Source organism: Neofelis nebulosa, chromosome X, assembly GCF_028018385.1.
Source record: "Neofelis nebulosa isolate mNeoNeb1 chromosome X, mNeoNeb1.pri, whole genome shotgun sequence".
Lineage (NCBI taxonomy): Eukaryota > Metazoa > Chordata > Mammalia > Carnivora > Felidae > Neofelis > Neofelis nebulosa.
In genome coordinates, this window is record NC_080800.1 from 81,427,501 (window position 1) to 81,455,071 (window position 27,571).

General features: G+C 38.8%; 1 protein-coding gene across 3 annotated transcripts; it reads right to left on the reverse strand.

Annotated features, from left to right (window-relative positions):
* Positions 1-1,643: 1,643 nt before the first annotated feature.
* On the reverse strand, positions 1,644-27,382 carry NOX1 (NADPH oxidase 1). Of its 3 annotated transcripts, XM_058713001.1 has the most exons (13): positions 27,314-27,382; positions 21,349-21,444; positions 16,426-16,536; positions 16,099-16,183; positions 15,607-15,758; positions 15,322-15,503; positions 15,108-15,240; positions 8,794-8,886; positions 6,885-7,120; positions 6,505-6,667; positions 5,937-6,083; positions 5,575-5,699; positions 1,644-1,770 (listed from the first exon to the last, which is right to left on the reverse strand). In XM_058713001.1, exons 1-13 carry the CDS (start codon positions 27,356-27,358, stop codon positions 1,644-1,646), a joined length of 1,695 nt encoding a protein of 564 aa, XP_058568984.1. In that variant the 5' UTR covers positions 27,359-27,382. The 3 variants fall into 3 exon arrangements, with proteins under 3 accessions (XP_058568984.1, XP_058568982.1, XP_058568983.1); XM_058712999.1 differs by lacking the exon at positions 16,426-16,536 and having other exon boundaries at positions 27,314-27,358; XM_058713000.1 differs by lacking the exon at positions 5,937-6,083 and having other exon boundaries at positions 27,314-27,358.
* Positions 27,383-27,571: the final 189 nt, after the last annotated feature.

Genomic DNA, 27,571 nt, shown 5'->3' on the forward strand with positions numbered 1-27,571 from the left:
GGGCTTGGATGTTGATTATACATAGGATTATTATCATTACCTTTTCTGCCTACTTCCATGAATATTCTAGGCCTTATTGTGTTGATTTTAGCAGCAATCATATCTTGAAGAGTCAATATATTTAGACATTGAAATCAAGAGTGAAGCCTTTCTCATTAGGGACTCATAAGTTTCAAGGAACACTAAGATTCCAAATCAAAGTCAATGGAGATCAAATTATCATATGGTCAGCAGTTGTCTAAGAGGAACCACATCACCAAGGTTCCATTGTGCATTTTCCTAAATCATTACTAAGTTTAATTTAGATAGCTGAAATCCAGGAAGTCAATAGTAGGGGTATCCCACTCAATTCAATGGGTATGGAAATACCCATTACTAGTTTTTCCTGATGTCCAATTAATAAATGAAACACAATTAGCTATCATGAGCCCATGATAGCCTTTATTTTGTTCAGACTACTGAAAACGGATCTTATCCTTTAAGTCATAAAATTTTCTGGGTACTTAGAAATGACCATTTATTCATTTTTGGACACTTAATGGTAGAGAAATAGGTGCTATAATGCTGATTTAGTAGGAACATTCTTACAAATCTGAGTTGAATTGTCTTTTAGGGTAATGAAGTGTGGGCCTCTTGTAAGGGCCCCAGTCTTCGCTTCTACTGATTCACTGTGACTACTAACATCCCAGAGCTGGGTGGATGGCAGAAATAAAAAGCATTCTGATAGGAGAAAAGACATTTTGCTTATGTCATTAGGTGAATGCTTCCTTAATAAATAGGAAAGAGCCAAAACATGGTATCAAACTTCTAAATTATTTTTTTTTAACCAAATGTTGCTAAACCACCCCCCTTAATAAAAACGGTAATAAAGAGCCCCGGTTAAGTCACCCTAAAATGGAGTTCAAGTTTTTGCAGTTATTTCCAACAGAACAATGCAAGCTAATGACAATATAGCTTTAAATTAAAATATAATTTCAATTGCAATTAGCATAGTTAGAAGATTTTCTTTCCCCAATGGAGAGCCTAAAGTAATGAAAGAGTCATTCATTAAGAGATAAAGTAATGAAAGATTAAGAGGAAAATCATTTCACAAGCAAAAACAAAGCATAAATTGCTAGTCACACTGGATAAGACCGTGTTTAAAATAACAGTAAGAATGTACATAGTGTTATATAGAGATGGGGTTCTTGGTGATTTTATGTTCATTGCTTTATTATTTATGCTTATTGTTTTGTCATTATTCAATAAATTTTTTATTTAAAAAACCCTACTTTAGAAATCTTCTTTGAAGGTGAGAGGGTGGGGAAAATAATACCAAAAGCCTGGGAGAGAATAACAGAGTAAACCATATCAACTGGGGTAAAGTTGTGTAACTGTTAACCACCTCTGCTATCAGGCCTTGCAGTCATGGCATTCCAGAAGGATTCAGTTATTTTCCCAAGGAAGGATGGGCTTTGCAATTATTGTGACCTCATGAAGATCAGTGACATCAAAGTTGAATCCAATAAAAAAATGAATGCTGGGGAGAGTTTAACATGCATGTTACTGTCCTTACGTGGCTGCTCATACCTGACCAGACCAAGTAAGTTATTGAAGATTCAGAGGAGAGACTAAATGCAGATTACCATCCCCATTCCTATAATTCAGAAATCTTCTTTGTTGAAGTAGAATTGAACCTTCCTAGGATCTAGACTGGAGTATTGGTGACAGCATTTGCTCAGGCTCTTTGCCAAAGTCTGAGGACCACATAAAAAGACTCCCACCACGGACCTGCAGGAATAGAACAATAGGGCAAGAATACAGCAAAAGCTGCTATGTTCATGAGGATGGAGAAACTGCCTCCGCTAGGCCTCTACTGCTCCCAACAAACTTGCATAAGGATTCAGTTGACTCCCTCACATTCTTCATTGTAGTTTTCTCACGTTTTCTGCTTGCAAGCCCCAAATGTGCTCCCAGCCTTCTGTTGCTCTCAGCCTGCATGCATCCTTACCTATTCTATGGAGAACAGATAGGAGATCTGATGCAGGGTAGAGGTTCAGTGCTAGACCCCGGAGCCCAGCTCTCGGTTGACGTAACAGCTCTGATGGGGGACCTGGGTGGCTCAGTTCAGCATCCGACTTTTGATTTTGGCTCAGGTCATGATCTTGTAGTTCATGAGATCTAGCCCCATGTCGGGCTCTATTCTGACAGTGCGGAGCCCGCTTGAGATTCTCTCTCTCCCTCTCTCTACCCCTTCCCCACTTGTGCTCTCTCTCAAAATAAACTTGGGGCGCCTGGGTGGCTTGGTCGGTTAAGCGTCTGACTTCAGCTCAGGTCATGATCTCACGGTCTGTGAGTTCGAGCCCCGCGTCGGGCTCTGTGCTGACAGCTCAGAGCCTGGAGCCTGTTTCAGATTCTGTGTTTCCCTCTCTCTGCTCCTCCCCTGTTCATGCTCTGTCTCTGTCTCAAAAATAAAATAAAACGTTTAAAAAAATTAAAAAAAATAAACTTAAAAAAATAAATAGAAATAACAGCTCTGGCACTTATTCCTGCTGTGTGAATTTAGGCAAGTTTCTTTAACCTCTGTTTCAGTCCCCCCCCCCCGTAAAATGGGTATAAAATAATACCCATCTCACAGGGTTGTTTTGGGGTTTATTTAAATGAAAGACATTTGTAAAGCAATTATAAAAATGCCTGGCCCATAGCAAGTGCATATGTGTTAGCTGCTATTAGAGTCGTCCATTGTGCACTTATCCCCACTTCAAAATTTCTCACACTGAAGAGGTGGTCAGCTTCTCACCAAGGATAATCTAATTATGCTCTGGGTCTCACCCTCTCCTTCCTTCTATCATCCCTTCCTCTCCCCTCCTTTTGACTTCATCGAGATATAATTGACGTCATAACATTCACATTTTTAAAGTGTACAGTTAGTGCTTTTTAGTATAGCCACAAAGTTGTGCAACCATCACCACTATCTAATCCGAGAACATTTTCATCATCCCCCACCAAAAAAAGCCCACACACATTAACAGTCACTCCCCATTTCCTCCCAACCACCTCCTCCCAGCCCTCGACCATCAAATCTACTTTTTATCTCTAGATTTGTCTGTTCTGAACATTTCATATAAACGGAATCAAACAATATGTAGCCTTTTGGGTCTGGTTCTTTGCACTTAACATGCTGTTTTCAAGTGTCATCCATGTCCTAGCATGTACCAGTACTTCACTTTTTTTTAAAAAATAGCTGAATATTCCATTGTGTGGATATACCATATATTGTTTATCCATTCATCTGTCAATGGATACTTGGGTTATTTCCACTTTTTCACTATTCTATATATATTCATGTACAAGTTTTTGTGTGGATAGCAAAAGCTATTTTCCATTCTCCTGGGTATATACTTAGGAGTGAAATTGCTGGGTCATTTGGTAACTCTAGGTTAAATATTTTGAGGAAATGCCAGAGTTTTCCCAAAGTGCTGCACCATTTCACATTCCCACAAACAATGTGAGAGGAACTCTCCTACAATTTTTCCACTTCCTCATCAACTCTTATTGCCCATGTTTTATTATGACCATCATAGGGTCACCTGGGTGGCTCAGTCAGTTAAGCATCCAAATTTGGCTCAGGTCATGATCTTGTGGTCTGTGGGTTCGATCCCCATGTCAGGCTCTGTGCCAACAGCTCAGAGCCTGGAGCCTGTTTCAGATTCTGTGTCTTCCTCTCTTTCTCTCTCTCCCTCTCTCTCTCTCTCTCTCTCTCTCTGCCCCTCCCTTCTTTTCTCTCTCTCTCTCTCTCTCTCAAAAATAAATAAACATTAAAAATTTTTTTTTACTTTGTTTTTAAAGAGAAAGAGAGCATGAGCAGGTGGGGCAGAGAGAGGGAGAGAGAGAATCCCAAGCAGGCTTCATGCTGTCAGCACAGAACCCAATGCGGGATTCGATCCCACAAACCATGAGATCATGACCTGAGCCGAAATCAAGAGTTGGACACTTAACCAACTGAGCCACCTACACGTCCCATCCCCATTTTTGTATATTTATTTTATTCTATGTACTGGTTTCTGTTCTGTCTATAAACATGCTTAGATCATCTTTAAGTTAAATAAGCATTTCCTGGACCCTGCCACACCTCCAATTCTTTAATATTTCCTCCCTTGGCTTTTGTGACACCACTTCTCCACGTTCTCCTACTTCTTCTCGGCTTATCTTTCTCCATTCCCACATGATGTAAGCATTGCTTAATGCTATTGTCCTCCACCACTCTCTCCTGGCAATGTCATCCATTCTCACAACTTCAACTATGGTCAGCTCAACACAGTAATTAACATAATCTCTTTTGTTTAAATGCTGCTTTCCTGTTTACAGAACATTTTTCATATAGGTATATGTTTAATGTTTACAACAATTCTGCAAGTGAGAAGAGTTACTCATATAACCCCCGTTTTATAGATAAGAAGTCTGAAGGTTAGAGGATTTTCTAGCTCAAGGTCCCAGGAACGGAAAGTATCAGAATTAACATTAGGACCCAGGATCATCTGAATCAGAGTGACTAAGTATTCTCACCACTGCCTTCATGAAGCCTGCTGTGATCACCCTATGTTGGCATACACTTTACTTCCCTCGATATCTATGTACCTGTTTCATGGAGTGCATCATTCTGCTTTGGGTTGATTGTATGCATCTCCTATTAAAATGTATGCTCCTTGAGGGCAAGAACCATATCCTATTTCTCTTTCAACCTCCAAACCTTCTAGAATAATGAGTGCTGAACTTATAGAAGGTAACCAGTAATGTTTGTGAAATTGAATTGATCCTTAGTTGCCAGCTTGTTCCAGGAATTTATCTAAATGATCAGCTTAATTTCTTTCCCATTGGAATGGCTGATTTCATGGCACCAGGTTTTCCTATATGCTCTAGCATGTCTCAAAACTCTTCCAGAAAGACCGACGATGTCAGGTCGTCAATTAACTAGATAATACACTCTAAGCTTTTCTTACTTGATGTAGGGATTATTTTTTTTTTTTTTTTTAAACGACTAATGGCATTTGGTATCTTTATTTTTTTTATTTATTTATTTTTGGGACAGAGAGAGACAGAGCATGAACGGGGGAGGGGCAGAGAGAGAGGGAGACACAGAATCGGAAACAGGCTCCAGGCTCCGAGCCATCAGCCCAGAGCCTGACGCGGGGCTCGAACTCACGGACCGCGAGATCGTGACCTGGCTGAAGTCGGACGCTTAACCGACTGCGCCACCCAGGCGCCCCTGATGTAGGGATTATTAAGCCCAAAAATAATGCATTTGAATTTTCCCAGTTTTCCATTTTATTCCATAAAACTAATTGGAACTGAGTCTCCTTGCCTTGTTTGAATGGGGACTTGCAGGGGAACCAAATGTCTTCTTACTAATTACAAGGTCACAACCCTTATTTGGCTAAAACCCCAGATGAAATTTTTTTCAGTTTTAAGCAAGAATCTGAGAATGATTCACATAGTTTCTGCCCCAGAGATCTTTTTCCCAAAAATGCTCAACATGCTGTAATATCTTTCCTAAACTCTAACTCTGTAAACTCAACTAGAGGAAAATGCACTTACTTGGGGTGGGCATTAGCTATTGTAGAAAACTCATTGTCCCACATGGGTCTCCCAAATGAGGTTTTCTGTTTCAGACCTGTCAGGATGTCAGTGGCCTTGTCAAAGTTTAATGCGGCATGACCAGCCTGGAGCCAAAGAAATAAAAGTTAGAAAAAGCAGGCCCTGATAGCTGTTTCTTCCTTTAGCCACTTTTATTTTCTTTTGTTTTTGTTTTGTTTTGTTTGGGCCACTTCTAAACTCAGGGGTGAGGGTGAGGGCGGATAAGAAATTATAAGAAATCATTATTTCCAATCATCATTCATGACCTTGTCTAACATTTAACTTGCATCTAACTTGGGAATTAGGGTATTGTTTGAACTCACAATGTTGGTGTCCCATCCAGTGAGAAAGAGACGGTAGTTTAGAAAATCCACTTTGCCTAATTCTTCCATCTCATGTTCCAGAGAAGCCAATAGGTCACTGAACCAGGCAAAGGCACCTGTCTCCCTGCAGATCCAGAAGAAATAGATCTGGAATTAGCAAGAGAGAACATAGCCTTACTAAGTGCCTTCATGATGTACATTGTAGTGACACGATTATGAGCATATACTCCGTATTTGTTGATCAAATCTAAGAGTGACCTGAAAAATCACTTCTTCAGAGCAGCACACTTTAGAAAGCATGAATGTTCAGAGTTCTTACAACATCCTTTAAGGAAAAAGACTTCCAACATCATTTTTGTTTCAAGGTGATTTTAAATTCCAAATTGAAAATGAAAACCCTATTCTTGTGATGAATCTGTAAAAGTGGATGCCTTGGCAGAGAGAAGTGATCACTCACTCTCATAGCTCCAGGGATGGTTACTCTCTTACCAATTGTAAAGAGTTTAACCCATGAAAGCAATGGACCTGTCCAGCCCAGTCCAGATGCAAAGTGGTATGAGGGAGTTACCGTTTGTGTTTTAAGGTTGTGATCTGCGTGCCGAAACTTGTACCAGATAGATTTTAAGATGGAAGCAAAGGGGGTGACCCCAATTCCTGCTCCAACCAATACAGCCACTTCATACTGGAAAACATCTTCACTGACAGTGCCAAAAGGACCATCCACCTCAATCCTGACAGAAGACAGAAGACAATGGGCAAGCGAAATCTCACTTCCACCCCCAACCTCAAACATCCTCCCAGAGATATAGCTATTCCCATTGCTCATTTAGTGCCTATTTATTTTAATTATATTCTATCTTACCAGACTTAAGGTTCAACAAGGAATTGCTTTCTCTTTTCCGCCTGTCTGTGTCTTGCTCTGGGTTTCCGCTGCTCTTGGGGACCTACCTGGGAATTGGTGAATGCTGTTGCTCAAAAGCCCTTATGAGATTTTCTGTCCAGTCTCCCACTGCCCTGATATGAATGGAGAAGAAGTCTTCCTCTGGAGCAGAGGTCAGAGTAAAGGGATGCCATTCCAAGTAAGAGATTGAAGGACAATTAACAAAAATATACTGTCCCACTTCCATGATGAAGCCATGCTTGCTCATCTGCAATTCTAAAACTTTGGATGGGTGCATGACAACCTAAGAATAGAGCACACAGGCCAGAGGAAGTAAATACAAATGGTGACAGGGACAGGCAGATGAAATAAATGAATAAAGCTGGAGGGCAGGTCTTAGTGGTGAACGGCTAGCGAAAGTCCTTTCGAAAGGTGGCAGCAGTTGGGGGGCCTGGGTGGCTCAGTCGGTTGAGCGTCCAACTTCGGCTCAGTCATGATCTCATGGTTCAGGAGTTTGAGTTCTGAGTTGGGCTCTGTGCTTACATCTCAAAGCCTGGAGCCTGCTTCACATTCTGTGTCTCCTTCTCTCTCTGCCACTCCCCTGCTTGCATTCTGTCTCTCTCACTCTCAAAAATAAATAAACATTAAAAAAATTAAAGGTGGCAGCAGTTACTTCGTCCAGGCAGTGGTTGCACTATGGAACTGCAACTCAGCATATTCAGGTTTCCTGATTCTTCACTACTAGCTGTTTATCCAAAGGATACAAAAATGCTGATTCAAAGGGGCACATGCACCCCAATGATTCTAGCAGCATTATCAACAATAGCCAAATTATGGAAAGAGCCCAAATTTACATTGACTGATGAATGGATAAAGAAGGTGTGGTGTGTGTGTATATATACACAATGGTCACACACACATACAATGGAATACTGCTCAGATATCAAAGAGAATGAATTTTTTTCATTTGCAACAATGTGAATGGAACTAGAATGTATTATGCTAAGCAAAATAAGTCAGTCAGAGAAAGACAAAAATCAGATCATTTCACTCATATGTGGAATTTAAGAAACACAACAGATGCACGTAGGGAAAGGGAAGGAAAAATAAGATAAAAGCAGAGAGGTGGGTGCCTGGGTGGCTCAGCCGGTTGAGCATCTGAGTTCGGCTCAGGTCATGATCTCACAGTTGATGAGTTCAACCTCTGCATCAGGCTCTGTGCTGACAGCTTAGAGCCTGCAGCCTGCTGCAGATTCTGTGTCTCCCTCTCTCTCTGCCCCTCCCTTGCTCATGCTCTGTCTCTCTTTGTCTCAAAAATGAATAAACATTAAATTTTTTTTTTAAAAAGCAGAGAGGGAGGCAAACTATAAGAGACTCTTAAATACAGAGAACAAATGAGGGATACTGGAGGGGTTGCAGGTGGAGGGGATGGGCTAAATGGGTGATGGGCATTAAGGAGGGCACTTGTGATGAGCACTGGGTATCATATGTAAGTGATGAATCACTGGGTTCTACTCCTGAAAACAATCCTACACTGTATGTTAACTAACATGAATTTAAATAAATTTTATAAACAAACAAACAAACAAACAAACACACAAATAAATACCAGGTTGCCTGATTCTTTGGAAGAAGATAGAAATGCCATTTTTATTTTACTGTGAAAGCCTCTATCCAGGTTTTTAAATGTTAGCAACCAATTCAACTTTCTAAACAATCAGTGTGTGGGCCAGCCAAAATATGTCTGTGGGCTAGATGTGGCTCAGGCCACCTGTTTGCAGCCTCTGACATAGACCCATGCTGATGATTTCTGCCAAACTCTTTTTCCCATAGTTTTGTCCAACACTGGAGGAACTGAAATATATTGCCCCCCAGTTCTTTTTTTATTCCCTTCAGGGTGACAACATGACAATCTACTCCTATAATCAGGAAGAATAAGACTCTTATCACAGCTAGGGGAAAGTGTATATTCATTACCTTGGTAATCACAACCTTCTGCTTTGAACGATAAAATCGGAGAATCCTTTCAAAGATATAAAGAATGCCTGGTGCAAGTATCCACTTCCAAGACTGCACAGAAAAAGAATAAAGTTGAGGTTACACATTAATCTCTTGTTTAGGATTTGTGTAGCAGTAATATTGAATATTACTTCATTCAGTAATATTTATTGAGTTTTCTGATGTGTATCATTATTAAGCCACTAATTTCATCAAATCTTGAGGATGGAAATGGAAAGGAATAAGTTGGCAATGGTTTCATTTGCTAATCTGTTACTCATAAAGCAGATCATTTCCTGAAGTTTTACAAGTCTCACTGGGAAGCATAGAAAAGCACAGAAATAAAATATATTATATGTATAATTATAATGTATATGTATACATATATGTATACACATATGTATACATATACATTATAATTATACATATACATATATACATATACATATAAATATATATATATATATATATATATATATATCTTAAATTATATATAAATTTTAATTTTAAGACTCCAAGACAGTCTTCCAGGACAATTTGTCCAATCTGAAAAAAACAACAGAGAAAGTAGATGCAACATGGAAGCAGATTATTATAAACAAAACAACTAACAAAAAAAGGAAAGTGAGTGACTGACACTATTGGTAACAGTATATAAAACTTGGTATTTATCCATCACCTCTTTTTTCAGGTTTTCAAAACACCTAACATAGTAATATACTTTTTATCTTGTCTACATTTTTTTAAAGTAGCCTTTCTATCCCTGAGATTCTCTCAAAAGTAGCAGGTTGCCCCATATGTACATGAGCTGCTAAAAACATATTTCCTAGCAATGCTAAGTCATGTCCTTTCTTGCACAACATCTTCAGCACAATACATCAGAACTATGTGGAATGAGGTTTCTTACGCTGTTTCAGGCAAACAACTTCCTTAGGTATTTCTAGGAAGGAAAGGGGCAGAGATGTGGCTGGTGAACTTGAAAGTGGGTATTATACAATTTGATATTATTCCTTATTTGGAAAAGATTCCCCATGTCTTCAAAGGAAACACAAAAAAATATATTTAAGAAATGGCTGATAACAATATGGAAAAAATCGATCTCAGAAGTAATCAGAGAAACGAATTAAACCAAAATAGCATTTTAGAGAGCCTGGGTGGCTCAGTCAGTTGAGCCTTTGACTCTTGATGTCATCTCAGGTCATGATCCCAGGGTTGTGGTAATAAGCACTGAGTGTGCAGCCTGCTTAAGGTTCTCTCTCTCTCTCTCTCTCTCTCTCTCTCTCCACCCCCCTTTCCTGCTCACATGTGCTCTCTATATATAAAATTTTAAAAATAGTATTTTAGCCTCTAAGATTGGGAAAAACAACTTTAAACCATAATGCCCACCATTAACTGGGATGTAGGGAAATGGGCACATTCACATGTGCAGGTAATGGAGGACAAATTAGTAGTATCTTCCCAGAAAGCAAAGTGGCACTACATCCCAACAGCCTTAAAAGCATTCCTTCTCTTTGACCCAGAAATTTCACTTCTGGGAAATGAAGCATAAAGATATAATTAAGGTGTATACTAAGTATACGAGCATAGCAATGGCCATATTTACTAAGAAAAAAATGACAAAAATGGTATATCACACAGATTTCTTTTGCCAATACCAAACTCACTTTTTTAAGTTTTTATTTACTTTTTTGTATTGAGACATAATTGACATGCCATTATATAAGTTTCAATTGTACACCATGATTCAATATTTATACATACTGCAAAATTATCACAATAAGTTTAGTTAATATCCATCACCATACATCATTGCAAAATAATTTTTTCTTGTGCTAGGAAGTTTTAACATCTACTCTCCTAACAACTTTCAAATATGCGATACAGTATTATTAACTATAGTCACCATGCTATACCTGACATACCCATGACTGGAAGTTTGTACCTTTTGACCACCTTCACCCATTTTGCCCACCGCCCACCTCCTGCCTCTGGCACCCACCAATCTGTTCTCTGTATTTATGAGCTAGGTTTGTTAAAGTACAATTCCACATATAAGTGAGATCATACAGTATTTTTCTTTTTCTGTCTGACTTATTTTACTTTGCATAATGCCCTCAAGATCATTAAAAATGATCATGTAAAAAATTTGACAAAAATGGTATACCATACAGCCTTTTAAAAACAAATGTTTCAGTGAAGCAACAGAAAGAGAAATTTAAAAAGCAATACCATTTACTATTGCCCCCCAAATAATAAAATACCTAGGAATAAAGTTAACCAAAGATGTGACAGATCTGTACTCTGAAAACAATAAAGCATTGATTAAAGAAATTGAAGATGACACAAAGAAATAGAAAGAAATTCCATGCCCATGGATTGGAAGACAAATACTGTCAAGATGTCCATACTACCCAAAGCAATCTACAGATTTAATGCAATCCTTACCAAAATACCAACAACATTTTGCATAGAACTAGAACAAACAATACTAAAATTTGTTTGGATCCACAAAAGACCCTGAATAGCCAAAGCAGTCTGGAAAAAGAAAAACAAAACTGGAGGTATCACAATTCCAGACTTCAAGTTATATTACAAATCTGTAGTGATCAAAACAGTATGGCACTGGCACAAAAATAGACACATACATGAATGGAAGAGAATAAAAAACCCAGAAATAAACCCACAACTGTATCATCAATTAATCTTCAACAAAGCAGGAAAGAATATCTAATGGGAAAAAGACAGTCCCTTCAACAAATGGTGTTGGGAAAATTGGACAGCAACATGCAAAGAATGATACTGGACCACTTTCTCATACCATACACAAAAATAAACTCAAAATGGATTCAAGACCTAAATGTGAGACCTGAAACTATAAAAATCCTAGAAGAGAACACAGGCAGTAATTTGTATGACATTGGCTGTAGCAATATTTCTCTTTTTTAAGTTTATTTATTTATTTTTGACAGAGAAAGAGCATGAGTGAGGGAGGGGAAGAGAGAAGAGGGAGAAGCCCAGGCAGACTCCACACTGTCAGCACAGAGCCCGAAGCAAGGCTTGAACTCACAGTGAGATCATGACCTGAGCTGAAATCGAGAGTTGGATGCTTAACTGACAGTCACCCAGGCACCCCACAACATTCTCTAGATTTATCTTCTCAGGCAAGGGAAATAAAAGCAAAAATAAACTGCTGGGACCACATCAGAATAAAAAGCTTCTCAACACTGAAGTAAACAATCATCAAAATTAAAAGGCAACCGATAGAATGTGAGAAGATATTTGCAAATGACATATCCAATAAAGAGTTAGTATCCAAAATATATTAGGAACTTATAAAACTCAACATCCAAAAAACAATCCAGTTAAAAAAATGGGCAGAAGACATGAATAGACATTATTCCAAAGAAGACACACAGATGGTCGACAGACACATGAAAAGATACTCAACATCACTTATCATCAGGGAAATGTAAATCAAAACTACAATGAGATGTCACCTTACACCAGTCAGAATGGCTAAAATTAACAACACAACAGGTGTTGGCAAGGAAGCAGAAAAAGGGGAAACCTCTTGCACTGTTGGTGGGAATGCAAATTGGTGCAGCCACTCTGGAAAACAGTGTGGAGGTGCCTCAAAAAGTGAAAAATAGAACTACGATCCAGCAATTGCACTACTAGTTATTTACCCAAAAGATACAAAAATACTGACTCGAAGGGATACATGCATCTGGATGTTTATAGCAGCATTATCTACAATAGCCAAATTATTTCAACAGCCCGAGTGTCTATCGACTGATAAATGGATAAAAGAGAAGTGGTATATATACAATAGAATGTGACTCAGCCATAAAAAAAGAATTAAATCTTGCCATTTGCAACGACATGGATGGAGCTAGATAGACAGCATTATGCTAAGTGAAATAAGTCAGAGAAAGACAAATACTATTTGATCTCACTCATATGTGGAATTTAAGAAACAAAACAAAAGAGCATAGGGAAAAGGAGAGAGAGAGGCAAACCAAGAAAGAGACTTTTAACTATAAAGAGCAAACTGATGGTTACCAGAGGAGAGGTGGGTGGGGGCTGGGTTAAATAGGTGATGGGGATTCAGGAGTGCACTTGTGATGATCACCAGGTGATGTATGGAAGTGTTGAATCATTATATTGAACACCTGAAAGTAATATTACACTGTATGTTAACTATAGAGGAATTTAAATAAAAACTGAAACATATATATATATATATATATACACACAATAAATTTTAATATATATTTATTCAAATTTATTATATTTTCTTTTCTGGCTTCAAGGTCTTTTAAAATATTTAGGGCTCCGGTATTAGATAAAAATTTCCCATGTGGTATTAGGATGCTTTTATGATTTCCTTCCTTTCTTTAACATTTAAATCCTTGATCCATGCATTCGTGATTCATATTTTAATGTAGAGTGTGGAATAAAGATTCAGCTTTTTTCCTGGATGGATATCCTATTATCTCCAAAACATTATTGAATGATATATCTTTTTTTCCTACTAATTTGAAATGCAAATTTTCGGAGATTTTTTAAAGACATTATTCCCATTTTAGATGAGGAATGAGCTATTGCTCTTACTTCTGCAACTGATTTAAAGATTTAAAGACTTTAATCACCCTCAGAGCACTTTGAGGTACCACAAGTCAACCTCTCCCTTCCATTTATTCCTCCATCTAACATATTTTATGAGCAAGCAAAGATAAACCACGATATCCACAATAATTATCCCGAGGCACACCTTGAGTTCCCTGGAACCCAGTTTCTTGAATGCCCACTATTTAATAATAATTTCCAAACAGGTACTTATAACACCAAGGAAAGCTGACTTTAAGAATGCTGCTTGAGGCACCTGGGTGACTCAGTTGGTTAAGCGTCCAACTTCAGCTCGGGTCATGATCTCACAGTTCGTGGGTTCTAGCCCTGCATCAGGCTTTGTGCTGACAGCTCAGAGCCTGGAGCTTGTTTCAGATTCTGTGTCTCCCTTCCTCTCTGCACCTCCCATGATCACTCTGTGTCTCCCTCTGTCTCTCAAAAATAAACATTAAATTTTTTTTTAAAAGAATGCTTTTTAAAAAAGTTAAACTCACAGAAACAGACACTAGGAAGGTAGTTAACCAGGGTCTGGGGAAGGGGGTCGGGGAGTGTTAGAAAGATGTTGGTAAAAGAGTATGTGCCTTCAGTCGTAAGATGAATCAGCTCTGGGGATCCAATGTAAAGCATGGTGACTATAGTTGATAATAGTTCATAGCATACTTGAAATGTGCTAAAAGAGTAGATTTTAAGCATTATCACTACCAAAAAATTGGTAACTACGTGAAGTGATGGATGTGTTAATTAATCGCATTAGGGTGATCATTTCACAAAATATGCATGTATCATTCATCACATTGTACACTTCAAATATATACAATTTTATTTGCCAATTGTACTTCAAAAAATCTGGAAAAAAGAATGCTTCTCCCCACTCAAGAAAATTGACTTGATTTCACAGCTAATCTTTGGTACAGTACAGTGTTCGTGAGCACATTCTTTGGAATCTAAAAGGCCTGGGCTTGAATTCCAGTTCCACTAGTTACTTACTGTAGGAGCTTAGCAGTTTAATCTCTTTGAATCATAGACCTATCATCTCACAATGGAGACAAAAAACGTACCTACCTCATAGATTATTGCTATGTATAAATGAGACAATCCATATTACACAGCAAACCTGTCATATGGCAAACACTATTAATAATAGAGCTATCAGGGCATCTGGGTGGTTCAGTTGGTTAAGGGTCCGACTTCGGCTCAGGTCATGATCTCGCAGTTCATGGGTTTGAGCTCTGCATCAGGCTCTGTGCTAACAGCTCAGAGCCTGGAGCCTGCTTCTGATTCTGTATCTCCCTCTCTCTATGCCCCTCCCCCACCTGTGCTCTCTAAATAAATAGATAAATAAACAAAAAAACATTTTAGTAATAGTAATAATAACAACAACAATAATAATGTGAGCTATCATTATTACCTTTGGAGAGGGTCTCACAACATGCAATAACCATTAGTTCTTTCTCTTTAGGATCCCCTGCTAATGATAACTCCCTAGCCTGTTGTCATTGATATTGGAGTTCCTTGGTGGTAGGAACCTTGAAAATATATCCTCCAGAAGACCCAGCACAATGCTGAGCTAATAATGGTAACAATAATAAGAGTAATAATAACAACAATAACAATAACAATAACAGCTCCTGACAGGAGTCTGTCCCTGTCCGTGGGCTTCTTACCTCAGCAGGGAGCCCTTCAAATCGGGGATGCTTGCAGTGGGAGTCATGATCATCCCACTGCTCTAAAAATTCTGCACACTTGTGTGGATGACTCTCATTCAGGCTCTCTTCTGTTTGACCTCGGACAATTCCACTGAGACAGACAAAGAAGGACAGTTTGGAACAAAGAATTATGCAAGGCCAGGGGCTGGGGCATAAGGTTTGAAGTCCTTACCCAATGCCGTGAATCCCTAAACCAATGAAGTAGATGATAAAAATATGGTGAGTATACCAGAAGACCTCAAAATAACTCCTCCGGATAAACTGCATAGCTGAAGTCACCATGAGAACCAGAGCTATTGTGATGATCACTCCACTGACACCAGCGATGCTGGTAAATGTCACATACTCCACTGTCTATGAAAGAAGAAATTTCAACTTGACACAATGTATACCAAGCATACCATCCCCTTCCTACTCATGACCAGATTCCAGATGCTTTGCCATTGAGTCAGCTCACCATGTTTGGGGACTGGATAGGATTTATCCAAGAATCTTCATCTCTCTCTTGTTGAGATAGGGTGGAGAGAATGGAAGCAAGGGATCCATCTGTGGCCCATCGGCTTCTGCTGTAGTGTTCAAAGTTGAACAGGTGTGCAATGATATGAATAGCTAAATGGAAAGATGAAAGGGAATTGAAAAGTGTCTCAGAAACATCATGGCAGGCATGCCCTACTAGAAAAGGAGAATCCTATATATAGTGTCTAGCAGAATGCCGAGTCTACAGAAGGTGTCCAATAAATCTTGATTGCAAAGAAAACCAATATTTTTTTATACTCATTCTGTTACCAAAAGAATCAAATGTAAGTTCCATGAAAATAGGCCTACAATGGTGTGTGGCAAGTAGTGCCAGGTTTTCGATAAACACTTTTTGAATGTCTAAATGCATAGATAAATGAAACTACACTCTGAATGCCTGCGACCTTGCAGTTTTGTGGTTTGTCTCAGTTACCTGTGTGTAGGCAGATCATATATGCTACCAGTTTGTGGAAGGTGAGATTGTGATCCAGTTGCTTTCTCAGAGCATGCCTGCAAAACTACAAATGGGAAGTGATCAAGGTCTGATGTCTGCAGGCAGCTTTATAAAATTCAGTAACCCATAACCAAAATGTCTTAAACAAAGCATACCTATACCCACCCACCCTTACCTCCCTCCTTGACTACCAAAGGAGACTCTTGGCTTCCATTCCTAAGGGTTTGATATTAGGTCGTCCTACTGAGGAGTTCAGGATCTCCTGTCTTTAATGTGAACATTGACCTACGAGTGCCTGGGACTCACTGAGCAGGTGCCCCTCAGGAAGGACAGCAGATTTCGACACACAGGAAGCAGGATCAGCATGCTGTTAAAATTCAGGCAGCGAGCAGAGGCTCGGGCCCAGGCCAACGCCGACTGGAGCAGAGGAGAGAAGAGACCATCAGTTGCTTCCATCTCATCATCTAGCAGGTGACCACGCACCCAGTCCACTTGTCTGAGACATGGGAATGGACAGAGCTACATCTTCCTCACCTCCTATTCAGTAGTTAGCACAATCAGTGTAGACTCTCTGTTTGCAAATGACAGAAAATTTGCTGATCTTAATAGTGAATTGAGAAATTCTCATGACAGTGGTTTGGAAATATTTGTACAATACAAAAGAGAACAGGATTTAGTTATTTCACATTAACAAATACAGTCTATCAAAAAAAACAAATACACTCTACAAATGTAATACTCTGCAATGAGTATTTTTGCCTAATACACTCAATTATTACTGTATTGTTTGTTATTTGAAAACAATCTCAAAGAGTGTATATATTTTTTAATGTTTGTTTATTTATTTATTTATTTATTTATTTTTAAATGTATATTTATTTCTTTGCGGGGGGAGGGGCAGAGAGAGAGACAGGGAGAGAAAGAATCCCAAGCAGGCTCCACACTGTCAGCACAGAGCTGATCGCAGGGCCCAATCTCACAAATCCGTGAGATCATGACCTGAGCTGAGATAAAGAGTTGGATGCTTTACCAACTAAGCCACCCAGGCACCCTGAAGATTGTATATATTTTTATTTGCACTTTAAATAAAGCTTATATATTTACAGGTATAATTACAGATGGTGCCTATTTTTTCTTTTCTGTATTTTCTAATGTAATTATAAGCATGTAATAATCATGTAAATAAACAATAAAAAATTTAACCATTTATATTTAAAATGTCTTTAATCATTGAATAAAGCTTAAGTAAAACTAGTGAACCCCTCAGAGCAAAAATTGTAAACTTGGGTAGAGATTTCAGAAGGGAGAAATTCTGAGAACAGAATTTCAAACTGACTTCCTTGGGTGGCCCGGAAGCATACATCAAGTTCAATCTGATCCAGCAGCAGGAGCTGCCAGAAAAGGAGATAAGAAATCAGTGCTTCAAAGAAGTATTTATCCCCAAAGAGGCTTGGTTAGGTATAAGCTGGACAGAATATGCTGAACTCCATGGTAGTTAAGTCCAACTTCTCTCCTTAACTCTGTGCAACTCATCTCTGAGTCAGCTCCACATACTTGGGATTGCAGGCTATGGAGTGTGACAATCTCCTAATAGCAGCAGAGGTGGTAGCAGCAGCCAGGCAATTTTTGTTGCACTTTAGCCAGCCTTACATGTGTGCTATCAGCAACTGGCTGAAAGGCAGAATGTGGGTTACAATTAACAATTGTAATAATTGTTTTTCTAATTATCTTTTTCTAATAATCTTTTTCAGCACAAAAACTATTTTTCCATACAACCTAAACCCAGGGAAACATGACATCAAGCCAGATCAAGATCTGCCTAACGTCCACAATGGCTTACAATGTCAGGCAGTGCAGTGAACAGGGCTGCCCCACTGTTTTCTGTTTCTGGCTCTTCCATAGGACCTGTGTTTTCTCCCTCTGCTGAGTCACACTCCGAGTGTTTTTGAGAGAGACATCCTGCTCCATTTCTGAGTAAATTTTCTCTGCTCATCTCAAAGATCTTGCATTTCCACATTGGTTCACACAGCTTGCTTATTTGAGTCACAGAGGTTTCTTAAAGTTAAAATTGGCAAGTAAATGGAAAATATAGGACTACAATTTCACAGTTCCATATTTTGTAGGGGCTATCTGTATGGGATAAATTATTTTTAGAGGAAATCTTTTTTTACCATTACAGCACATTGAAATATCCCAATTTATGTTCAGTTTTCAGTATCAGCACTACCTGATGTTCTAATTCAACTGTTGCTGTCCTTAATGTCTTATTGACTATAAATTTTTTTTAATGTTTATTTTTGAGAGAGAGAATGAGCGGGGGAGGTAAGAGAGAGAAGGAGACACCAAATCCGAAGCAGGCTCCAGGCTCCCAGCTGTCAGCACAGAGCCTGACACGGGGCTCAAACTCACGAGCCTTAGGTCATGAGGTCATGACCTAAGCTGAAATCAGATGCTTAACCGATTGAGCCACCTAGGCTCCCCCTTATTGACTATAAATTTAAACTGCTTCTTCTGTTACTTATTTGCTCTGCTTAATAGTGAATCAAATAACTGTATTTTCCTAGAGGAAGCATGAATTTAAGAAATGCAGTACAGAATGATTAAATAAATTACGGCACATCAATGCCATGGACTGCTATGTTCTTAAAAGGGTGACAGCTATAGGCACTGGAGTAGCAATGGTATATGTTTAACTTTCAGGTGAAGTGTGGGGGGTCTTGATTTCCAGCATTTGCCAATTGACATGATGTGAATACTCCTGCCATGGCAGATTTCATGATACCAACTTGATGTCACTGAACAAAATTAAATACAGGGTTGAGAAGAGATCTACATAACTGGCTGTTGTAAGCTGGTATGAGCTAGTTCCAGCACACCACTAGTTACATACTCACATGGAAAGATATCTGAGATACACTATGTGTAAGAAGCTATTTCCAGCCAATATCTACAATGTAATCCCTGCTCTGGTTAAAACAAAAACCTCTTTGCTACTGTGTGTGTTTATCAAAACTCATAGAATGGTGAACCAAAAAAGAGAAAATTTTACTGGATACAGGGAATTAAGAAGTGTATAAGAATAATACCTATTGGGGTGCCTGGGTGGCTCAGTCGGTTGAGCGTCTGACTTCAGCTCAGGTCATGATCTCGCGGTTTGTGAGTTCGGGCCCTGTGTCAGGCTCTGTGCTGACAGCTCGGAGCTTGCAGCCTGCTTTGAATTTTGTGTCTCCCTCTCTCTCTGCCCCTCCCCTGCTCATACTCTGCCTCTCTCCGTCTCTCAAAAAGATATAAATGTTAAAAAAAATTTTTTTTTAAAGAATAGTACCTACCACAAAAATAAAATGTATGTCTGATGTATCTGTGAGCATATGTCAATGTGTCTACACACACATGCACACCAGCACTATTAACAGTGGTTGTCTCTGGGGAATGGGATGGGAGGGCAATTTTCACATATTACTTTATACACTTCAGTATCATTTGATCTCACTGAAAGTAGTATTGTTTATAATTAAATTTTTTTAATAGAGAGGATTTTTTAAAATGAAGTGAATGAAATGTCCACAGGATATCAACATGATTCATTTTTCTGTGGCTGACTTCTTGGTCATAAAGCAATTAAGCTCTTAATAACTAGTCACATTTATTGCATCATCCTCTTAACAAAAAGCTATTTTTAAAATAAATTAACACTTCCTTTGGAGTTATAATTTCCAAAGAAGGATCAAGGAACAACATTTAAAATGGAAAACAGCAGAGTGAAATACGTCACAAACAAAACATTCAAATTAGTTGTGATCTCAACATGGATCCTTTGGTTAGAAAGAGAAAAGAAGGATTTTTAAAAAAATGACAATCTGTCTTTAAGCATGTACATTGGAAGGGTCTTTGTGGAAAGCTAATGATCTAATCAAGATGAAAGTGATTTAACCAAATCCCTTACCTACTGAAAAACGGACTAGTGTTAGCAGTCAAATTTGCTTTTCTAATCAGATAAAGGCCAGGTTGATGAGCCTGTGAAAGAATAATTCTCACCTCCCTGCTTCTTCCTGGTCACCACCACACCAATGTGCCCTACTTCTTCTATTCTTGACCTGTGACTTCCATAGCCTTCTCCATCCCGTTATTCTCACCTGCCCCCTGCCTTTCTTCAGGCCTTGAGTTCTGCAGTACCACCCACCCCAGAGACTCCCTAAGCATCCCTCTTGTTTGTTAGGTATTTTTCTCTGAGATCAGTCCACAGCGGTAGCTTTCAAGTTGTTTGCTTGTCTTATTTTATTATGTTTTAAATGTTTGTTTATTTTTGAGAGGCCAAAAGTGGGGGAGGGGGAGAGCGTGGGACGGAGGATCAGAAGTGGGCTCTGAGCTGACAGCAGGGAGCCCCATGTGTGGCTAGAGTTCAGGAACTGAGAGATCATTACCTGAATTGAAGTCAGATGCTTAACCTACTGAGCCACCCAGGCGCTCCTGTTTACTTGTTTTAAACCAAACTATTTCTTAAAACCATAAACAGGGGCGCCTGGGTGGCTCAGTCGGTTAAGCGTCCGACTTCCGCTCAGGTCACGATCTCGCGGTCCGTGAGTTCGAGCCCTGCATCGGGCTCTGTGCTGACTGCTCAGAGCCTGGAGCCCATTTCAGATTCTGTGTCTCCCTCTCTCTGACCCTTCCCCGTTCATGCTCTGTCTCTCTCTGTCTCAAAAATAAATAAATGTTAAAAAAAAAAAAAAAAAACCAAAACCATAAACAGGAGTCCATAAGACAGATAAAGGTTGCTTTGGTTGAAGTAGAGGCAGGGGCAGGAGCACTACTCGATTAGCTTTCCCTTCACACCTATAAGAGCACTTGAGTTTCTGTAGAAACCAGTTTGAAAATGAGTGCTTAATAGTTTTGTTTACTGTGTGTTTTTATTATTGGATCAGGGGAGTGTGCCCTAAATAGGGCTCTGAGATTTCAGTGAACAAAAATACAGGATGCCCAGTTAAATTTGAATGTCAGATTTTAAAAAAACGAATGATTTTTTTCGTATGCATATGTCCTGTGCAATATTTGGTATATACTTGTACCAAAAAATGATTTTTCTTGAATTCAAATTTAACTGGGCATCCTGTATTTTTCTGGTAACCCTAGACCTACAAGAAATCAGGGCATTGGGTCTCAAAGAGCTGAGGCCACAAATAACAACAACAAAAAACCCGCAGAGATTCCCCATATCACAACTATGATACTCACCCCCAGGATTTCTCTTGTATAAAAATACTTATCGGCTTTTTCATATGACAGGAAGGCATGCATGAACAGGAAAACATTCAGCCCCAACCAAGTAGCCTAGAGGAAAAAAAAAAAAAACAAGCAAAGAATAAAGTAAAATTTGGGTATGGGAAGGAATAGGTAAGTGATAGGAAATAGTGTCACCATTTTGGCTATTTTGTGTTTGTTTTCATTTTAAATGAGTACAATCCCTCTAGTATCTAGCTGCCTTTCAGAGAGAGTTAGTACTTCAAGACATGCATTAGACACTAATGACCATGGTCAGCAAATCAAGGCCCATAAGCCAAATGTAGCTCACCATTTGCTTTGTAAAGCTTACAAATTAAGAATGGTTTTTACTTTTTTATTTGTTTTCACACATTTAAATGGTTGGGAAAATGAAAAGAAAAAGAATATTTCATGATGTGAAAATCACATGAAATTCTAATTTCAGTGTCTGTAAATAAAGAGGAATTGGAACTTAGCCATGCCTACTTATTTTTATATTGTTTATGGCTGCTTTCATGATTCAATGGGAGCATTCAGTAGCTGTGACAGAGACCACATGGCTTGCAAATCCTAAAATATATACAACCTAGCCCTTTACAGGAAACATTTGCCAACTTCTGGACTGGAGCAAACTATTGCAACTAAAAGATGGCAATAAGTGAATAAATGGATTTCTAAGGAAACAAAGAATAAATTTAACATCTATAATAATACCCATCTGAAAGAGATTAAACCATTCCAGATGGGCCTGCCTCTTTAATTATACTCTGACATACATTTTCCTGTTTTTAGATTGTGAGTCTCTTTTCAAATTAACCTACCATTACTTTGGACTCATTTGAGCTCTTAAGACTGCTTTTGTCTATCTCAAGCTCTGTCTCTGCACTGGGAAAAGGGGCAATTTGGACCCCACTGCCCCATTCATTGCCTTGGAAATCAACCATTGTGGCCCTAGCCCAAGCTTGGAGGTGCTAGTTTGTAACCAAGCAGGACTCTACGGCATTAGGATGCCCCTAAAATATATTGTTGACCTCGGGATGGCTCAGAACCATCTCAGTCCCATGAGTAGAGGGCCGTTAGCCTAGGACATGGCCCATTCAGAGTCCCTAGATCTGGACTGTTCACACACCTTTAGCAGCATAGCATAGTGATTTAAAGTGATATCAGAGACAAACTCCTTGGGCTCAAATTCTAGTTCCACCACTTTCTTGTTCTGTAATCTTAGACAGACATGTGATTTAACTTCTTTGAACCCCAGTTTCTTCTCCTATAAAGTGAGGGTAGTAACAATATCTACCTCGCAGCAATGCTGTGAGGCTTATGTGAAATCAAGCATGTGAAGTGATTAATACAATGGTTAGTGCATAGTTGGAGCTCAACAAATGCTAACTACAGACTTGTGTCATTACCAGGCTGGCTTCGCCAATCCACTTCTACCTGCATCCTTTGCTTAGACATCCTTTCCAGAACTGAGGATCTTTCAGAAATTCATTGACCCTAATAGAAAAAGAGAGGTGAAAGACACAGATACCTCAATAGTTCAAAAGACAGAAGAGAGAAGTTTATTTAGAGAGAGCAGAAATATTTCAGGATCCAAGAGAAACACAAAGAACTCTGTGTCAGACCATCACCAACTGTAGACAAGGAGAATACAGTGACATTTGAGAGTAAGGAATTCCATTTCCCACCCTCACTATCATTTCTTCCATTATGAATGTATAATGAAGTCGAAGACCTGGCAAAAGGAGGAGTAAGAATGTTTTCTGAGTAATTAAATTTTTATGTTAAAAAACAGTTCATAGGAAGGTAGCCTCGGTGGCTCAGTCAGTTGAGCATCCAACTTAGGCTCACATCATGATTTCACAGTTCGTGAGTTCAAGCCCCACATCAGGCTCTGTGCTGACAGCTAGGAGCCTGGAGCCTGCTTCAGATTTTGTGTCTCCCTTGCTCTCTTCCCCTCCCCTGCTCACACATTCTCTCTCTCTCTCAAAAATAAATAAACATTTAAAAAAATTTAAAAAAATAGTGCATAGGAGTATATGTCAGAGATAGCAAGAAGTCTGAGCCTACCAGCAAGATTGGTAGGGGGTGGAAATTCAAAGCTAGATAGTTAAATGTGAGTCACCACAATGGGTGTGGAATTCTCTAAGCAAAAACTAAGGGAGGGATATAAAATGCAGGGGATTTTAGAACTAGAAACAGACTTATATTTGTATCTAGTCATTTCATTTATCTCCCCCCACACACAGATGACCTAAAGTCTAGAGAGGATAAATAATTTGATCAAGGTTACTCAATTAATAGCAGAACTGAAGCTAATTCCTGGGCTCCCTGTCTCCTAAACTAGTGCAAAAGGAATTACATACACTGCATTGAGCATTGAAAATATAAAGCATAGGGTAACCGGCCCACTTAGGCACTTGGCCTTTTGTTAAATGCAAAACAAAGAATCTGATTGCTCTTTACACCTTTTTTCCTTGAGCACCTGGGCAGTCCTTGGGGGCCCAAAGAGGAGAAAAGAGATAACCCCAGAAGGATGGATAACATGAAGATCTAGGAAACTGAGAAAGAACAGGGAGTTCCAAGCTCAGGGGTGGCTCAGAAAAGGAAAAATGAGGGTGGGGATAGGTGTGTATGTGTGTGTGTGTGTAAGGAAAAGGGGATTGTGCATATGTGGTGTGGTCAAGAACATCTGGCCTAAACACTGGGAAGCTGAGTTTGAATGATGGCTCTGCAATCAATTCACTGTGTGATATATGGAGTTGGTTTATATCTGCACAATGCAATGCCGTAGACACTACCCATATGTGATCATTTGAAATGTGGCTAGTCCTAACTTAGATATGCTATAAGTATAAAATACATATTGTGTTTCAAAAACTTAGTGAAAACAAATGACATTACATGCTCTCATTACTATTTTCTTTTTTTTAATATTTTTGAGTGGAAAGTTTATTGGAACATCTTTGTCAAGCATAATTTAAAATTATTTAAAATAGAGGCACCTGGGGTTCCCAATCAGTTAAGCCTCTGACTCTTGATTTCGGCTTAAGTCATGATCTCACGGTTTGTGAGATCCAGCCCCACATCAGGCTCTGTGCTGACAGCATAGAGTCTGCTTGGGATTCTCACTCTTCCTCTCTTTCTCTGCCCCTCCCCAACTCATGTGCATGCACTCTCTCAGAATAAATAAACATTAAAAAATAAAATTATTTAAAACAAATTAAAAACATCTACAAAAGGTCAGAACTTTATTTTAAGATGAAGCTAATTTAATAAAAACAGACACATAGACCAATGGAATAGAATAGAAACCCCAGAACTAGACCCACAAACGTATGGCCAACTCATCTTTGACAAAGCAGGAAAGAACATCCAATGGAAAAAAGACAGTCTCTTTAACAAATGGTGCTGGGAGAACTGGACAGCAACATGCAGAAGGTTGAAACTAGACCACTTTCTCACACCGTTCACAAAAATAAACTCAAAATGGATAAAGGACCTGAATGTGAGACAGGAAACCATCAAAACCTTAGAGGACAAAGCAGGAAAAGACCTCTCTGACCTCAGCCGTAGCAATCTCTTACTCGGCACATCCCCAAAGGCAAGGGAATTAAAAGCAAAAGTGAATTACTGGGACCTTATGAAGATAAAAAGCTTCTGCACAGCAAAGGAAACAACCAACAAAACTAAAAGGCAACCCACGAAATGGGAAAAGATATTTGCAAATGACATATCGGACAAAGGGCTAGTATCCAAAATCTATAAAGAGCTCATCAAACTCCACACCCGAAAAACAAATAACCCAGTGAAGAAATGGGCAGAAAACATGAATAGACAGTTCTCTAAAGAAGACATCCGGATGGCCAACAGGCACATGAAAAGATGTTCAACGTCGCTCCTTATCAGGGAAATACAAATCAAAACCACACTCAGATACCACCTCACGCCAGTCAGAGTGGCCAAAATGAACAAATCAGGAGACTATAGATGCTGGAGAGGATGTGGAGAAACGGGAACCCTCTTGCACTGTTGGTGGGAATGCAAATTGGTGCAGCCGCTCTGGAAAGCATGTGGAGGTTCCTCAGAAAATTAAAAATAGACCTACCCTATGACCCAGCAATAGCACTGCTAGGAATTTACCCAAGGGATACAGGAGTACTGATGCATAGGGGCACTTGTACCCCAATGTTTATAGCAGCACTCTCAACAATAGCCAAATTATGGAAAGAGCCTAAATGTCCATCAACTGATGAATGGATAAAGAAATTGTGGTTTATATACACAATGGAATACTATGTGGCAATGAGAAAAAATGAAATATGGCCTTTTGTAGCAACGTGGATGGAACTGGAGAGTATGATGCTAAGTGAAATAAGCCATACAGAGAAAGACAGATACCATATGGTTTCACTCTTATGTGGATCCTGAGAAACGTAACAGAAACCCATGGGGGAGGGGAAGGGAAAAAAAAAAAAGAGGTTAGAGTGGGAGAGAGCCAAAGCATAAGAGACTGTTAAAAACTGAGAACAAACTGAGGGTTGAGGGGGGGTGGGAGGGAGGGCAGGGTGGGTAATGGGTATTGAGGAGGGCACCTTTTGGGATGAGCACTGGGTGTTGTATGGAAACCAATTTGACAGTAAATTTCATATATTAAAAAAAAAAAAATAAAGTTCTAAATGTCTAAAAAAAAAAGATGAAGCTAATTTAGTTGTAGTATCATGGTTAAGAAAATAACAAGTATGGCAAGCTATACATTTTTAAATTATAAAAAAACATTAAAAATTAAATATCTGGGGCATGTGGTGGCTCAGTCAATTAAGCATCCAACTCTTGATCTTGGCTCAGGTCATGATATCGCAGTTCATGGGATTGAGCCCTGCATTGGGGCTCTGCACTGACAGCGTGGAGCCTATTTGGGATTCTCTCTCCCTCTCTCTCTGCCCTTCCCCCACCTTGTGCACTCATGAGTGTGCTCTCTCTCAAAAATAAATAAACTTAAAAAAATTAAATATCCAACAAAATACGTCTTGCTGTTGCTTTGGGGGAAAAGGTGGAGACAAATATGTTTTATTTTAATTATATATATTTATTAAAAGATTTTCCATATGACATTGTAAATAGTCCCATTTCTTTTGTATTTTTCTATAATACATGAATTCACACAAAGGAGATGGAATACATAAAAATAGAAATATGGTAGAAAAGTAAACCACATCACACCCAAATACACAGTTAATTATTACAGAAAGCATAATCTGAACATATAAGGCATATTAATTTTAGAAAAAGAGCACTACCCACCCACATCTTATTAGTATTTTCAATATTGATTACATGTTGAAAGGATAATATTTTTGATATATTGGGTTAAACTAAATATATTACTACACATTAATTTCACCTATTTCTTCTTACCTCTTTCAATGTAGGTACTAGAAATTTTTTACATTAGATATATGGCTCCCATTACATTTCTATAATCAACAGCACTAGGCCATGATCTTGAAGAATATTTCTATATCAAACGTTCAGTGATTTTATGAAATCTTGATGTTAGTTAGCAGTATAGAAAGGATGAAGAGATATGAATGCTGCATGGCAATAGTTAGAAGTGAGATGGAAGAGAAAAAGAGAAGATGGAAAATGAAAACAAATTGAAATTTCAAATACTTGTGATCTATATCATTTGTCTCTTTACCAATCAATTTCTGGAGTTGAATTTTTCCCTTTTCTAAAATGGTGAAATATATCATACACAGAAGATTTTACAAAACATATATTTGTTCTCTTAGAGTTGAGCTTTTTAATAGATACCTGGCCTTAGTGGGCCTAATATTGACATGAAATATTTCCATTTCAAATAAGTTTACAAATGTTAACAAATATAATGTCTCCTTCCTCTGTTAAGAGTAATTAATAGTGAAATGTCACTTACCAGAAACAAAACTGAGAACCAGTAGTTAACCACCCAGTTGCCCATTGTCAAGAGGTGGTTTGGAGTCTCTCTAGGCAGCAGGGATGATTCAACAACTTGGATTCTGGAGACGTTCTTCAGGATTAGGTCTTCTGTCTAGCTCAGGGTATGTGAGTCTTTAAGATATGAAAGATGCACAATTACCCAAAAAGATTCAAGGAATGAATAAATGCGTTCTGCCTTCCTCCTACGGAACTATGTTATCAGCTTCAGTAGACC

Bases quoted from the DNA above. Each gene is read 5' to 3' on its own strand.
- NOX1 (XM_058713001.1), bottom strand. From the start codon at position 27,358: ATGGGCAACTGGGTGGTTAACTACTGGTTCTCAGTTTTGTTTCTG. The intron at 15,504-15,606 runs GTGAGCTGACTC...CTTCTTTCATAG, and splicing joins CTATCCAGTCCCCAAACATG to ACAGTGGAGTATGTGACATT. The intron at 5,700-5,936 runs GTGAGTTCAAAC...CTTTGGCTCCAG, and splicing joins CTGGATGGGACACCAACATT to GCTGGTCATGCCGCATTAAA.